This window comes from Homalodisca vitripennis, chromosome 5, assembly GCF_021130785.1.
Source record: "Homalodisca vitripennis isolate AUS2020 chromosome 5, UT_GWSS_2.1, whole genome shotgun sequence".
Lineage (NCBI taxonomy): Eukaryota > Metazoa > Arthropoda > Insecta > Hemiptera > Cicadellidae > Homalodisca > Homalodisca vitripennis.
In genome coordinates, this window is record NC_060211.1 from 49,251,304 (window position 1) to 49,269,052 (window position 17,749).

A 17,749-nucleotide genomic window follows, 5' to 3' on the forward strand; every position below is an offset into this window, starting at 1 on the left:
GTGATGTTAGGAAGTTTGTTGAAGGTTATTTGCCTTGTTTTAAGAACATGTCTGGCAGCTACCAAACCACCTTGATGTGGAGTGTTCTTGTAAAGCAATTCTACTTCTATCGTTACAAGAAACTTTTCATCAGGAAGTGGTTGGTGAATATCCTTAAGTCTTGATAAAAAGTGTCTGGTGTCTATGATGTAAGATGGAAGTATACTCACAAAGGGTTGTAATTTGTCACCTATGAATGCTGAGATTTGCTCAGTAGAAGAACCAATGCTTGCAACGATAGGTCTGCCAGGAGGTGATCATGATGAGTTATGTGTTTTTGGTAAGTGGTAGAAAATTGGTGTTTTCGGTGCTTTTGGTACAAGAAGATTTAGCACATCATCTGAAAGATCCTAATTATCAGCCTCTTGAGCAGTGGCCTAGCAAAGGGGGGATGGGCCACACAGGGTGTCATCTTTTTTGGGGTGACACCCACCCGGTCTTTTAACTTTAAGAACAGTTTACAAAACACAACAAAAATTGCTAGCACAAAAATTTCTTTTTGGGGGATTCCTCCACTAGCACTAGCTCAGCTCTATGTATAATTCGGGGATTGCCGAAAAAGAGCCTGACTCTGTCGTGGGAGGTTCCCGTTCCATATTCGCAATCTTTGACGTTTCAGTTGCAACATTTCTCATTTGTTTTGTGAAGTGTGTTGTATTTGATTGGCGTGAATTGTTACACGTGTATTATTCTATAGTGATAGTAGATTGGGTGTCTCTAGATTGTTTAAAATTTATTGTAGAATGGGATTTTACAGAATCTCTTCCAAATTTTATTATTGCACTGAAATTGTTCATGATGGTTTGTGTGTCCGTAGCTTCATGTGAGAGGAGTTTCAGTAAATTAGAATTAATAAAAAACTAATTGCAGGCAACAATGACCCATTCGCGGCTTAGCAATCTTGGTATATTAGCCATTGAACACGAGGCAATACAAAATATAAATTTCGATGAAGTTATTGCTGAGTTTGCAGTTGTCAAAGCTATAAAGAAGAGATTTTTGTATCAATTTACAATAACGTGACCATGGAAAGGTATGTTCATTTTTTTTTCCTGAAAACTACAATTTTTCCTGAAAACAATAGTGAAGAAAAAATTCGTCGGCAACAAAAATCAAAGGAGTTACGATTTTTTGAAATCCTCTGAAAACTCTGTTTTTGACAGTACCTCTGGCAATTTTACTGAAATGATGACGTTAATCCTGTCAACGATGCCTGCCCGCTGCGCACTGCTTGCTCTTTTAGAAAAAAAATTAACTCGAGCTTGCAAAAGTCGAATCCCAGATCACGTGATGCCCCTGATCCTTAACCCTCCAAGTGTTGTTCGACAAAATTTTGTTGGTTATTTTCCATCTTTAATGCAATAATGCCCGAAAGGCATCAATATAATACAATGATATACTTTCCCCCCAGTTTATATGCACCTGTGATAATAATACTTGGCTATAAATGCCCAACCCATGAAAAAAAGTCCATTTTTCATGGTCACGGTATTGTAAATAAATACCAAGATTTTAATTGTATAACAATTCCTTTTCTGTCTTAGTTATTGTTTTGCTATTTCTTCAATATTATAAATAATAAATGATCCATGACCTTTATCATATAAAATTTATTGCTTTTTACTTTCGATGGGGTGACACCACCAACTTCCGCACCGGGTGCCACCCAAGGTAGCTAACGTCACTGCTCTTGAGTGAGATAGTCACGGATGTCTTAGTTAAATGTAGATGTTAATTCTTCAAGAATTTTTTTGTACATAGAAATATTGCTTAGCTGTCTTTCTGCTTATTTTATGTAATGAACCTTATTTGAAATAAAATGTATAAAAAAATCATACATACACAAATTTACACAGAATTTCTAAAGAAAAGCCTGCAAGACTAGTCAATTTCACCTTTACGCTTCTCAACAGACTACAATTGTCTGGCACTTAAAGGGTTTAAACTACGAGGGCCATCCGGAAAGTAGTACCAAATATTAACAAATATAAACATTTTTATTGAAAAGAGCATACCCTAAACTACTTCTCCACATAATCTCCAAGCAAATTGAAGCATTTGTCATAACGTGTGACGAGTTTTTGTATTCCAGCGTCATATTCCTCCGCCGCCAGCCGATTGAAATATGTAGTCACGCCTTCTTTAAGTTCTTCATCGCTGTCAAATCTTTTTCCCGCCAAAAACTCTTTAAGTTTTGTAAAGAGATGAAAATCTGAAGGGGTCAAGTCCGGGCTATAAGGTGGATGGTCGAAAATTTCCCAATTGAATTGCTGCAGAAGTTGTTGTGTTAACCCCGCTGCATGAGGCCTGGCATTGTCATGGAGGAGAATGACGCCATCAGACAATAGACCTCTCCGTCGATTTTGTATTGCCCGCCGTAATTTCTTTAATGTTTCACAATACGCATCAATGTTAATAGTGTCTCCATGAGCCATAAAATCAATAAGCAGTACACCACGTCGATCCCAGAAAATGGTTGCCATAAGTTTCCTGGTGGACAGAACAGTCTTGAATTTTTTTGGTTTCTTTGGTGAATGAGTATGATGCCACTCCATTGACTGTCGTTTACTCTCAGGTGAAGCATAACAAACCCACGTTTCATCACCAGTAACTATGCGATTCAAGAACGTGTCTGCTTCATCAGAATAACGTTCCAAAAATGTGAATGCAGCAGCCATACGCTTGGTTTTGTGCTCATCTGTAAGCATGCGAGGGACCCACCTTGCACAAATTTTTGAATAATGCAGATGGTCTTTGACAATTTCATGAACAATTGTTCGAGAAACATTAGGGAAATGTTCACAGATGTCATCAATTGTGACGCGCCGATCGTTTTCACGAATTCGTCTACTGACCACAGCAGTTGATCTGTAATGACAGATGGTCTCCCTGAACGCTCATCGTCGTGTGTGTTCCCCCTCCCCAAGTTGAAATTACGACACCAGCGCCGAACAGATGACTCTTCCATCACATTGTCTCCATACACTTCCTTTAATTGGCGTTGAATATCACAAGGTCGAACGTTTCTTGCGTTGAGAAATTTTATTACAGCCCTCACTTCACAACTGGCAGCGTTATCAATTTTTTTTAACATTATGAGCTGCCACAGAAACAACACAGGCAATGCTAGCATCACGGAACTTGTAACAGAGAAGGCAGACAAGCCACTGAAGCGATCTGACCTTGACCGGCGGCTATTCGCGTTGTCAGCGCCTCACGCGGCGGAAACGGGTACTACTTTCCGGATGGCCCTCGTACAAAGCCATAATTGTAAATGAGTTGATATTTCACATATAATGTTTTATCACATAATTAATGTCATATTTGATGTTTTCGTTTGTCACCATCAGTATCAATCAGCCCATTTAGAAACCATAAATACTTTTTAATCTTGTTCAAACAATCATAAAAAGACTATATTTCTTGGTTTGCATTTGCATTTAAGTTATCAACTTACTTACTCTTACTTACTCCCAGGGCCATTTATATCGGAGGTGATATTTAGCCACACCAACAAAGCTCCTCCATCTTGAACGGTCCTCTGCATCTTCCTCTGAAGCGCCCATCTTCTCCATATCAGCCTTCACCTGGTTCCACCATCTCACTTTTGGTCTCCCACGGGGCCGTCTTCCTTCTGGGTTACCATACATTACCCTCTTCAGTTTGCATTCCTCTTCTCTTCTCAAAACCTGCCCAACAGAGTCTTCTGCACTTTATTTCTCCTATTACATCCGTACTATTGTAGAGCTCCCTGATTTCTCTATTATGTTTTCTTCTCCATACCCCTTGTTCATATGATGGCCCATAAATCTTACGTAAAATTCTATTCTCGAAAACTAGAAGCTTTTTCTCATCCTTCTTATTTAGCCTCCACGTTTCGGATCCGTACAAAAGCACTGGACATATAATTGTTTTGTATATTCTAGTTTTAGTTTTGTGAGAGAGAGATTTGGTTGAAAGTATCCTATTGCATGCATATACACATCTATTTGTTGAGTTGATCCTATTTTGTATCTCCGGTTCATCTGTGTTTTTATTTGATATTGTGACCCCAAGGTGTTCGAAAACATGCCCATCAATTTGTATGGGTCCTCCTCTTTGATTTTGATTCCTTCTAAAGTGCATATATTTAGTTTTTGCATCATTCGTCTTCAACCCCACTTTCTCTGCCTCACTCATAAATAGTCTAGTTAGTGACCTCAAATCATCTACATTTTCTGCAAATATGACATCATCTGCAAAAGCTAGGATGTTTAGTTTAGCTCCAACTTCCACCCCTAAATCCCTCTCTGCTACACTCTGAAGTGCTTCTTCTATGGCAATATTAAATTTAAGTTATCAAAATTAATAAAAAAAGTTTTGGGGCAGATTACATAATCTGAGATTTTAAACCAAATTTGTAATACTAAGCAGAGGTGTCAATAAGTTTGTAAGAATTTCTTGCCTGAAGACATCCTAGTGTTCAAGTGAGGGTACCCAATAATTTCCTTGTAGGTCCCAAGTTTCTCTCAGAGCCCAGTGCAGTACATTGGGATGAGATGCGCATATGATATTTCTACAAGTAATCATTACTGACTTCAGGGACAGCTTACTATCGCACGGGTGTCAGATGACAACCCTATGGGAGTCCATGAGCTTCTGGGCTTGATAAATTGAGAGGGAATGGATTACAGAAATGAGGATTTTCCCAATGATCATAACAGATGTTGGGAAGCTTGGAGATATTTGCTACCAAGGCGAGGTTATCTAATGATGCCCCTATTGCAAATCCAGGATTTCTTGGCCCGATTCAACGAGATGGGATCAGGTGCAGATGTGTTGTTTTCCCCACAACCATTACTACTTTGCAAAAGGACATTTTACCTTACATCTTACAAAGGTGCTCAATGATTTCCTTGTTTGAATCAGCATAATGATATGAGGAGTGCTTTGGTTTGTATGTGAGCTAATTTGTTAAACCTAATGAAAATTTTTTTGGAGTCCACAAAATGTTGGTGTGAGACATCTGTTGGCTGACTTAAAATGGCTGTCCACAGCTGGTCCAAGTAGTTTAAGAATTTAATTGTGTTATCAATATTTCAATGTGATGTGAACCAGAAAACATAGATGCTAGTGATGACACCAGCTGTGTAAGCCTAAGAACTAAGAATGTGGTAGTGTTGCTGAGCTTTATAAAAGTAATAATAACTTTTAATTATGTAACTTCACCAGTACTCTTCATTGTATTTATTTAAATTGAAATATTTTAGCTACTTAAAATAATATATTAATTTTTCTATTATTTGATTTAGTTAGTCATCAAAATTGTACAATAAGAATTGTGTATTTTTATGAATTGGAATACTCTGTACCTCTTATGTGATATAGTTATTTCTTAAATTTAACAATTTTAAAAATTATTTAGCATTTAGCTTTACATTATAAGTAACAGCCTTGAACGCTTTTCAAAACTTGAAGGAAAACCATTAAATTCTAAGGTTTGCATTGGGTTTATATTTATCAATTAATTGTTAATCAGTTATTCTGAAGTAATACAAATAAAGAGTATACAGTTTCTTAAAATTGGTTTAATCATAAAAGGATGGTTATACATAAATAATTTTGCAAAACATGGGTTTAGACTGCACATGCTGGTAACATGTGAAATGAAATGGCAGCGTGTGGTAGAAAGATGTGTGATAAATAAGGGAAAAGCAAATTTCTCTGATAGTCAAGTGTATCAAGCCAGGAAAAATATAATCTGAGAAAAAAGAAACCTATTTGTAACCCATTTGATAACATTGTGTTTGACCTCCACAAAACTAGTGCAGCTGACGATCTATTTCTTTATTATTATTACAATTCTTTAGATTTCACCAGTTGTGTGCTGGCATATTACAAATTGTGTCTCAGCTCGTAGACTTGTCATTATGTTGGTCTTGCTAAGATAATTTAGAGTTGTAGTTATTTAAAGATTGAGCCTGTATTTATTTTATTCATGGTGTGTCAAAGACTATTGAGCACTAAACTATTTTTGTATATATTTGGCTACATTTAGTTTCATTTGCTGCCATTACATATAAAGAACTGAAGAACTGTAAACATTGAATGGTACAGCCTTTGATGTGTTTGTCATATTGGATTTTCTGTTGCTTGAAAGCATTGTTTTACCACTTGCAGCAATTTCTTCCTTCTTCAATGTTGGATCATTTATAGTTTATAACAGTACATAGTTTCTCCTTGGTATTACTCAGATGTAAGAAGAATGAATTCTGCAGTTAATACAAAATGAATAAGTTGATCATTAGGTAGAAATTGACAACTGGTAATTCACAAGTTAAGGCGTTAGACTTAAGGTTTATGTTACAAATAATGTATGTTCAAATCCTGTCTGTGACTGTAGCACTTTCCATAATAATGTATTACTGTCAACATTGTACCATTCTTACGCTTCCCTTTATTCTGTCTGATAAGATCCTTGCACAGGTTAGTTGTCCATGGAAACTGGAAATCGGTTAAACAGCCTTAAAAAAAATCAAGAAGATAAGTCACCGTCAGACCTTCCTGTTTTATTCAAGTCACATCCTGCAAGCGCATCGACTTCTATTTAAACTGTCCTAATCTTATAATAGATTGTAATATTCTGAGATTTTATTCTGAGATTTTATCTAAAATTTCTTGTTTGTTTGGTTTTCAGGTGCACTGTCACTGGTTTGCGCGATCTTCCTATTCCTGCCTTACAGAATAGTATTATTTCTGAGAGAATTGGTTTGGTTTTACAAGTATACCAGTGTAAATGACTTTTTACTGAAGAATGTCAAGACCTACAATTGGAGAAGTATACTTATCACATGTGGCCCTATTATAGGCTTTCTTCTTTTTCATTGCCTTAATCATGAAAATGATGTAAAGGTAAGTCTTCTTCTCAAATATTAATTCTGACATATCATGTTATTGACACACAAGATAAAAACAGATTTATTGTTGATTTTGGTAATAATATTTTTGTTGGTAAGTCTTTGTATTCCTTAGAGGAACTTTGCTGTCAGTACCACTTTAGTATTTTAACTTAATTTATTTTGTATAGGTATTAACATTTTAATAATTAAATATCCATTTCAATTAATTGACAACATTCAATGTATAGAATGTGCAAACATGAACAAATATTGTTGTCATTTTGTCTATTGATATTTTTTATTATATTAAAACTAAATATCTGTATTTAGTTAAACTTTATATTTTGATAGTGCAGTGCACTGTGGGTTAATTAAGTCAGCTTTACATTATGCTCTTTTGAAGTGAACCTTGTGAGGTTTTCTTTAAAACTTAGGCCAGTTTAAAGGTAAAGAGATTATTATATAAACTGCTGTAGACTCTTCGAAGTCAAATACCTTGAAGGCATAAACATTTTTTATGTCACTGATTTTAAAAATCTAATTATTGATCATTATATATTGACAAATATTTACTCATAGTTCATTGCAAAATCTGTTTTATGTTATTTAATTAATAGATGATATCGTACTTGTGTGTAAAAACACCTATAAGCTAAATTAATTGACTTTCAGTTAACAGGTTTTACTGATGTCTAGCTTGGAGATATGACCATCTCTTTGTTAAATCCTTCAAGGAAGTCTTAGGGTATTTACATTGTAGACATTTTTAATACTTCCTCAACATTTTTAATACAAAAGTGCTTTTGACGGTTAGGGCATCAACAGATGTGTCCTATAAGTCAAAGTTTCTCAAAGTGTGGTCCACAGACGCCTAAAGGAGCCCATACCAGGAGGTTAGCAGAGCTAGCCTATGAAATGTAGACAAATATTTAGACTGCTGTTAATAAACGTTATTTTATGTTTTAAATGAATGTTACTTTCTACTCAGAAGAAAGACCAAATGCTAATAAATGTGTAGGATTAGCTACTGATTGAGCTGGAGGGATGGCAGGTCACAAAACTGGATTAATGACCTGGGTGATGGCAAGAAGTGCCAAATGTCAAGTGGACACACCGTTCAATACATAGAGAAGCACTGGTAGTGAAGGAAATACGTAAAGTGAGCTTAAAGCTGTATTTGAAAAAAATTGTTAACTACCCTTAAACTCTTACATTTTTTCCAAGCTTTGTCAGAAAATGGGAAGTAAGCATAGACACCTGTTTTTACGTACAGAGTTTGCTGTCTATCTCGAGGAAACGTTCTCACAAATTTTTTTTAATTAGTTGATAAAGTAAGAATATTTATTTTTGATCGAAAATACAAAAAGTTAATTTTAAGAGAAAACGTTCATGGCTATGCAAAATTGCGTACTTCCCAGGTTTATTTACACATTTGAATGTTTTAAACATGAAGTTGCAGGGACCTGATATTAAGTTACTAACATATTTGTAGTAGAAGACAAAATAGAAGCAATGATTGAAAACTGAAGTTGTGGGCAAATCGAGTTGAAAGAAATTCTTACACACCACTGCCTGTGTTACAACAGTTTCTAACCAAATCTGAAAAATTCTCTGTTGAGGTTCAAGACATGATTGTAGAACATACAAGCTTAGTAAGTACATTAAGCTTTCTGATGCAAAGAATGGACAAGACACTCTTTCAAACAACATGTTGCCAGCCTTACTAACCTCTCTGAAAATGAACAACCTGGTAGATTTGTCTTGCAGTAGGGCATGGAAAATAATCTTCAAGGAAGAGAATGATTTGTGTCATTTTTGGTTTCTTGTCCGGTTGGGATTCACATATTTAGCAAATGTAACCCTCAAACATCTAGTCCCTATTTGTACTACTTATTTGTGTAAACAAACATTTTCTACGCTTTGTAACATAAAAAATTTCAAGAGAAATCAATTGAAGAATGTTGAACCAACCTTTGAGGTTTAAAATGTTGACGATTCTTCCCAAAACTTTGGACATTATAAAATTGAAGAAACACATGCATTCCTCCCATTGATAGTGATGAGTTATAATGTTATATGTCATCAAGTGATGTAGAGGAAAATCCTATACTTAATACTAAATATTGTTGAAAATAACTATAGATATTTTATATTTATCTCACAGTGCTAAGTTTTGAGTGAGGAAAATTGTGGTGTGCATTTCAAAATTATCACTAGACTTTTGCAATACTTGTTATTGTCTTCTGCAATAAAAGAATTCTGTTCTTTAATAAACATATTTGAGTACTAGTAACGAACTTATTTATTTAAAGTCCTAATACAACAACAGATCAAAATGAATTCTGAATTGCTATTACTGTAACTATTAATATTGGTAAAAAAAATTAACTTTTAATATGGTACTAATTTTTATGAATGAGGGGATGCAAGTGTGTAATTGATAAATTATCTGCTTCGATATATTTTCATAATAAGTATATTTCGTATATTTTTTGAAAATATCTGATACCTAACTAAATTTTAAATAAAACTATATATTTATGTATCATTGTATGTGCTAAACTAAGAATAATTAGCATAATGAGGTTTTTTTATGTAGGTTGGGTTCCTCGAAGACTAGGTTTTTAGTGGTCCATGATTCGCTTAACTTTAAGGACCTCTGCTATAAGTGATTATGGTAATCAATTATAACCGATCATGTCCTAAGCAATGAACATGCTTTTGTATTAAACATGTTCCATCGTTGCTCATTTAATGATTGTATGTTTTCAGTTTCAGGATTTCCTGAATGTACAATTTTCATTTTTGGATATTTTGATATGTCTCCAAATTCCTGCTTTGGGTCTCTACTACCAGTGGGTAAGCTTAACAATAATATTGTGAATTCGGTCTTAGTGTACATTTGAAGTAAAAAGTTTGTGTATTCTTACCTTTGGTTAGCTTGTTTACTCCAAAGAGCAAGAACACTCAAACGAGTAACTAAATGCAATGTTAAGAATAAAGAGAATTTAATAAAAAAAGGATTACAATAATCTAAAATTTAATAAATTATTAACAGCTCAACATGTCACTATTATCCGGAGGCTGCTAATTTTGAAAGAGTTTTCATACCGTGATTCTAAAAAAAAAACTAACTTATTAGATAGAACGGGCGTTATTTGACTTATTAGTAGTACCAAAATTAAAAATAACCTTTAGTGCTCACGTAATCTAAGCTTGAATTTGGGTTCTATCTCAAGGGATGTTTTTCTTTTTTTGCGGGGTGACACCTTAAAGACGGATGTAATCTGAGGTTGGAAAAGTACCAAATTGGAAATGTGGGCTTCAGAGGCCCTGTACTTCTGGAGAAAACAATCCCTTGAGGTGGTACCTAAATTCAAGTTCAGATTATGTGAGCACTCGTTAACTTTTTATAAGTAAGTCAAATAAAGTCTGTTCTTTCTAATAATGTAGATTTTTGAGTTAGAAAAAGTTTTCCAAAATAGTGGCCTATGGATAATACTGAAGTAGCAATATTTTTAATACGGTATAGTAAGTTGGAATTGGAATGTTTGTTATTTGAAATTCTAAAACTTGGATGCGATACTATACTTTAATAAACTTCTTCATAGTAGAGCACAATGCGAGCCAAATGAATTTCTACATCCGGCATTGTGTTTGTCCATACTGCATAGGGTATGTAATATAGATAAACAGCCATTGATTGCTTGCTTCAGCTTGTTTAGCTGTATGACCACATCTATCGCATGTGTAACATACTTTAGGATTTTTATTCTTTGTATTTAAATTTTGTCAATTTTGCCTTTGGTGATCTGACATTGGAAAAGTTAAATGGTGTGAGCCGTGATCTGGGTTGGGAAAGTACTGATCAGAAATGTCCCTGGCCATCAGTGTGTTTCGATGACGCCATCCCATCCTTCCGAGATAGTAGCTAAATTCAAACTCAGATCACATGAGCGCTTTTTAACTCTTTATTATTGATAATACATCAAGAATCAAGATCTTTAGAATCAAGATCTTTATTGACCATTAAGTAATACAAAATTACAATAGGCTTCGTCAGTTCCAACAATAAAATATCACAGCTTGCTAATTTAAAGATACATACAAATAACAATACTAATAATAATATAGTAATTTTTTTGGTTAGTTCACATATTATTTAACAATAACATATTATGTGCAATAAATAACACAAACACCAATACTAATATAATACAGTACTACATTACATAAAAATTTTAAAATACCCACATTTAACTGTCACTAATATTATATTCTAAAAATTCTCTTATGGAGAAAAATGCACGACTTGACAGCCAACTAGAAACCTGCCTCTTAAATGGATTAAAATCTAATAATCTCCATGATTCAGGGAGTTCGTTAAAAATTTTTATTTGTAAATATTTATGACTCTTTGCATATTTTTCTAGTCTAGGAATAGGCAGGACTAAGTTGTTTACATTTCTTGTTTGATAACTATGGATACCATTAAAACAGAGGAAGTCATTAATATTCTCTTTTACATAAATTAAATTTTGAAAAATGAAAATGCAAGGTACAGTCATTATATTATGAGTAGACAAATAAGCCTTACAACTACCCCTAAACCCTAAACCAAAAAGGATTCTTATTGCCTTTTTTTGCCATACTTGTATAGCCATACTTGTATAGTGTTTACATACTTGTATAGCCTAATGATAAGTATAGACAGGGACAGAGTGATTAGATTATTCATATGAAAGATTTTTGTGAAAACTGTTTGGCACCATAGCGCCTCCGACATGGCTATCGGGATTACTGCAAGTAGTACGTAGCGTGCTCCCAACTTCGTTGTGGGATTACTGTTCAAAGGGTTAACGACAGTTTTATAATGATTACAATATAAGATAATAGTTTGTAATTAAGAAAACGTATAAATTTGAATGTTCTATACACTAACAGCAGTGAAATTGATAGAGATGAGAGATATGCTAAAAAGCTAATAGTTGATTAATTCATAAGCAACATATGGTGTAGAGGAATTAATTTTTGATCTATTTTGAGAAGTAGGACGCTACAGCTCTGGCTGAGTTTTTAACATTGAAAAAGATGCATGTCTGTGCAACATGTAAATGGTACTCGAAGCTGACACAATAACAGGTACAAACTTCCTTTCCAAAAAAATACATTACTTTGCAGTTTATACATGATGTGGAAATATTTTAAGTAATTTTTCATAATTATTAAAAGTACTGTACTGTATTATTTTATTTAATAAAAGAAGTTTTTTTCCCAACATTCTCTGTTTTAACTATTTAACATTGCATCAGATTTGGTCTCAGCTGGTTTAACCAAGCAATATTGTACTGTCCTAATTCTAAAAATACATGCATTAATTAAATAAGGTCTTGTTTTGATTTTTTCAAGGATGATTGTCCAGTGCTGGAATCATATAGACTGGAAGAAAGCTCCAGGTTTAGTGGTGGAAGTTGTATGGCACGAGGATTTTTCTATGGATATTTGAAGATCATTACTCCAGGTGATTTAGACTACATCAATATTTGAATTAAAATTATTATTACACATCCACGTACATATAGTGTGGTATTAAAATGATTTAGTGTTGTTACCCTTTTTATTTTATATTAAATTTTGTTTTAAGCACATTTCATGCCATCTGACATCCCGCATAGTTTGACTGGCTGCAGTCCCGGTGTGTCAAAATGAAGTTAACTTTGTATATCTTGGTGTATGTGTTATTAGAGATAAATAAATTGCTTCAACTTACCTATAACACTGTTAAACTTACTGCAAAACTCATATAGTTTTAGTATAGGGTGTCCACAAATTATCCAACTTCATTTGATTTGTAAGGTCAAACTAGGTAAGAAATTCCTTATAAAGTAGTCCGATCTTGCTTAGTTCATCATCTTTGTTTTTTAGGAAAAAACTATCTTTAAATTAAATAAAGGTATAAAATTCAAACTTAACAGAATGTTTTTTTTTTTATTAAGGACTGTTTTAAAAAAAGTTCATCTTGATCTGCATACAAAAATTTGTTTGTATTTTATATAATTGATTAAATTCCACAATTGTGATGCTAAATAAATACACTAGCATGCGTTTGGGATTTTGGGTGTTACACCCTGAAATATGGCTGATCTTAAAAGTGTTGATTGCTTTAACACGTAATGTTATCACTATATCTATAAAACTATTAATTCACATTATTCTACTTGTAGGCTACCCACGTAGGATATCAGAACAGTGTACTAACTGTCTTTAGTCATCATGGTCCCAATACAGGCAGATGTGTGTTACTAATAGCAAAAATTATATACTTCTAATTTAAACTTTATATGAATATATGTTTTTAATTCCAATACTGATACGGCTCCACATAAAGCTCTGTATCATAGTTTAATATATCTAACGATTGTATTCTATGAAATCACCTAAATTTTCTTACAATTTTGAATATACATTTTAAACAGTTTTTATTCTTGGTAATTTTTTTTTTAATAAATTGTTTATGAGCTACAGTTTACTAAATTTTTGATGGATAGTATCTGTCTCAGGATAAGTCAGACGAGGGCATGAGATCAATGTATTAGACATATTGTAAAATCATTATTTTTCTACAGGTTTGTATGACAAAATCGTTCGTTATCAAAACGAGAACAATTTAACTGATAAAGAAGTTCCTGTGAAGCGGCTGTGTGTGCTGATACCATCATCAACCTTCATATTTGATAAACTCCGTAAAGAAGCAGAGAAAGTTGAAGCAGAACCAGTTGAAGAGGTAGGTAAACACCTTTTGTATCTTGGTGTTTTTTTTTTTATTATTATATTAACCGGCTTTGTTTGATAAGAAATTAACAATGGTGATAACTCACATGGAATGGTTGTAACATGTTTCCAATATATAGAAGGCAGTATTTTAATGAGTTGGCACATTGGTTTCACCAGCCAAATCAAGTCTATATGGAGTTTATCATTTGATCTAATGAAGATACGGGCTACAGGTATATTCTTACTCTTTGGAAACATCGTTGGTCACAAAATTGTTAATACCCAAGTATGAATAATTTTTGTCATGTATTGTATTATTGAAATTGAATGTTTCTTTGATTTTAAATTACCCATTTGATTTTTTAAGAAAACTGAGTTCATCTGAGTATTAATCATAGAAAGAAGTTTTCTTCAAGCCATTTATTCTATTTTAGTTAATGATTGCCAAATTAGCAGTTATTTTGCGCAGTAACGAAATTGATTTAGTCAATTATGATAAAAGTCTGCTAGTCGTCAATGAATAATTTGTAGTATTTTTTTAATTGGGGGATATTATATCTGCTCAGGTTTAGATCTGACTTTAAAAAAAAGAAGACTTTTAATCAATTAATAGTATAAGTAGCGACTTTAAAAGATATTTATACCAAAAGAATTGAATGTGTTTTCAATGTTTAATTGTATTAATTAGCATAAATACAGAATATATTACCTTAGTTATGCTGGAAAGACTGAATAACACCGTTCTTGTGACAAAGAATGTTTTTCGGTAATAAAAACTGAGCTTTGGTTAACACTTTGTCTTTCCTTGGGCCTCGGGATTTACTTCATTAATATTTATGTCTCATATTGAAGAAAATTCAAACCTTTCCTTACTATACAAATAATCCTGTGAAACATGGATTAGCTGCAAGTTATAAAGCTGTGTATTCAGTGGCAATCTCGTAACCAATGAAGTTCATCTTGAATGCTAATACATAACATAATGTGAGACATACCCAAAGTTTCAGCTTCAGCATACTGTGTTATAAAAAATTTATACTTTTTAAAATTAATTGAGTTTCGTGAATCTAATTAAAGTAACAAAGCACGGGCATTGCTTTTCGAGTAACAAGTTATTCAGTATTTTGTGGAAGACGAAGTATTTCTGCCCACATCATATGGAATAGTTACCATTTGTAGGGAGGGGAGATATTCTAATACTTTAGGTCTCCCCTAAACCAACTAAAAGAACATTTTATTTTTAACTACAAAACACATTTTTTTAATGAGGACTAAAGAATTTTACACATTAACATTATCATAAAAGAACAACGTAAAAAACTAGAGGTCATTGAATTTTATTGTTTCCATCCAACAAACAGTGTAAATTGGATTTAGAATTTATTTAAGTTTAATCTGTAGCCATTCCATAGTCTGCAAGTTGAATTTTCTCATCTGGACCATTAATTTGAGGTAACTCAACTTGTTAACCTTTCAAATTTTTGACTTCCACCTCACCCTCTCTTTTCTGATGTAATTGGAAAATATAATTCTTTGAGGAAAATAAATTTGAAATCCAATAATAACATGTTCAGATTTTTATTCATTAAAACCACAAATGACTTAAAGCTTATTTAAGATATCATGTTATAAATAAAAAATTAGGATATTCTATTTCCAAATTATAATTTGTAACTTCACATTTATTGTATATGCATGATTTATGAAAATAATATAATTCATTACTCCTTCAAGACTTTTTTATTAATAAAACTATAATTCACATTTCAAGATAATTATATATAAAATGTGGTCAAATACCTCATACTTCATGGCCAACATGGCCAATCCAACATGGCCGACTAGTGCATAACAAGTGTTAATCAGCTCCAGGAAAAGTGTTATTTTTGTTGTGAATTAGGACAAACCAACAAAAGTTCATATTCTCATCAACACCACCAAGTACTGTGAGTCATATTATACTAAGATACTTAAAAAATCACTTACCATTCTGAAGAAATGTTAACATAACTCAGACACTCAAGAGCTCTGGCCTACTTTTAATAGGTTTGTAACATCAAGATTTTATTATGAACAGATAATTATACCTCTTAAATTCAGAGGACTAATCTTGCTAAGGAAAACTAACACATTTCTAAGCTACTAACTCAATGAAGCTTAACTTATCACAGCTAAAAGAAAACAAATCATATACAGTGACGTCACAGGAATTGCCAACACTCAATTGGTTTGGAACACGTCACCTGATCCAAACACACATTCAAACAACTTCCACATCGCAAAGTGTTTGACACATAGCTGCCTGGCCACCTGTAACTAGAGCACTGACCCAGACACTGTGTCAGCACTGTCAGCGCTGACCTACAGCAATTCAGCCAGCTGCTGTACTAGACCAATCCATAAGCGGTGCTGATCCACCACAACAACCTCTCAACTGACTGCAGAATAATACTCTAAGAATTATTGTATTGTACTGCTGATTTCAACATAGTTTTGACATTTGTTATATAGGATCATTAATATATAAGCCTCTTATACAGTATTATTTGCATAGAGGTGTAGCTTTATTACCATCTGTCATACTCAACATTTCATTAACTACTACTTACAATACCGTTCCATATTGCATATTTACAGTATAGCATGACAAGTTGCAGAACTGATAAACAGCAAATTTTAAAACCATAACCCTTACTACTATTGTTTTTTTGAATCTGTGTCTGTTGTAACTATGTCCAAATACCCCTGTGGAATTTGTTCTATATAGGAGTCAAACATCTTGGTATATACTGTAATGGGCAGTGTAAATCCTGGTTATCACTCCCAGATGTCTAAACTGGCCAGACAGCAGGCTCAAGAAAATGGAAAAATCTGAGGTTGACTTGTGGAGGTGTAACAGTTGTTTAAACAAAACTGACGTCAGCAATGATATTATTGACCTAGAGAAAAAAATTCATGACTTAAAAGTAGTAGATAGCCTGGATCATGAAACGTCACTCACGAATCTGGCTGCTGAGGTAGGTAATGCTTTATTGAATGAAAATATGCTTTAAAACAAGAATTACATGAACTTAAGGCAAAAGCAGGTGAAGGCATATTGGAGATTGAAGACAGACTAAAAGCAGCTGAGGATATTATTCATGAATTAACTGAGAAAAAAATCATAATCTGCAACAAGACATAATTTATTTAAACAAAAAACTTGACAATGAACTCTCTATCAAATCAGGACTTGCTAGAACAAGCTGAATTGAAAAAAATCATTACTCCATTACTATTAATGACTTAAATTCAAAAAGTCCGAACTTGAAGACAAAATTAAGCGGTTAACCACAAAATTAGATGACCTTTAGTCAGAAAGCTAACTGTGACGAGTTGAAAGAAATGGTTTAAGGGACAAGGATTGTTGACTTGGTTGCTAGAGAGGAAAGCTTAAGCTTGCAGGTCAATGAGAATAGCAAAATGATTGGCTTGATGAAAACTGAATCTGAAGAACTTGTAATGAAGATCTCTGATCTGGAAGGTGCAGCAAGGGCTTACCTAAGATCTTTTCTTGGTAACATAAAGTCAAAAATTAAGCTAAACATTTGTCAAAAACATCGAACATGACATGCCACAGGAGCAGTACAGTCAAAAAACATTTGTAACACCTTCAATTCTTTGTCCCCCTTCAAATAACCTGCTTTCATCTCCAAATTTCTTCTACTTTCGAGACACTGACTGTACCTGGATTAGACAGTCAAACCTCACCAAACAAACTGACCCAAGCTGAAACAGAGGAGACAGACAAACCTCACCTAAAAAAACTGATTCAATCCATAACAGGAGGAGACAGACAAACCTCACCGAAAAAAACTGATTCAATCCATAACAGGAGGAGACAGACAAACACCTCACCGAAAAAAACTGATTCAATCCATAACAGAAGAAGACAGACCAACATCGTCAACAAGACTGGCCCAGGTCGAAACAGGAGGAGACAGACAAACCTCGCCTAAAAAACTGAACTGGAACAAAAACTCTTCACAAGAACAAGGGACCAATCTTGGACAAAAGAT

At 33.6% G+C, this 17,749-nt stretch overlaps 1 protein-coding gene across 1 annotated transcript in view; it reads left to right on the top strand.

Moving 5' to 3' along the window:
* Positions 1-17,749, top strand: part of LOC124362128 (stimulator of interferon genes protein-like) — a 55,827-nt gene that overhangs the window by 16,931 nt on the left and 21,147 nt on the right. The window contains exons 3-6 of the mRNA XM_046816346.1: positions 6,716-6,930; positions 9,690-9,776; positions 12,327-12,438; positions 13,544-13,701. Of these exons, the coding sequence (XP_046672302.1) occupies positions 6,716-6,930; positions 9,690-9,776; positions 12,327-12,438; positions 13,544-13,701 (572 nt within the window). The remainder of the gene's footprint in view (positions 1-6,715; positions 6,931-9,689; positions 9,777-12,326; positions 12,439-13,543; positions 13,702-17,749) is intronic.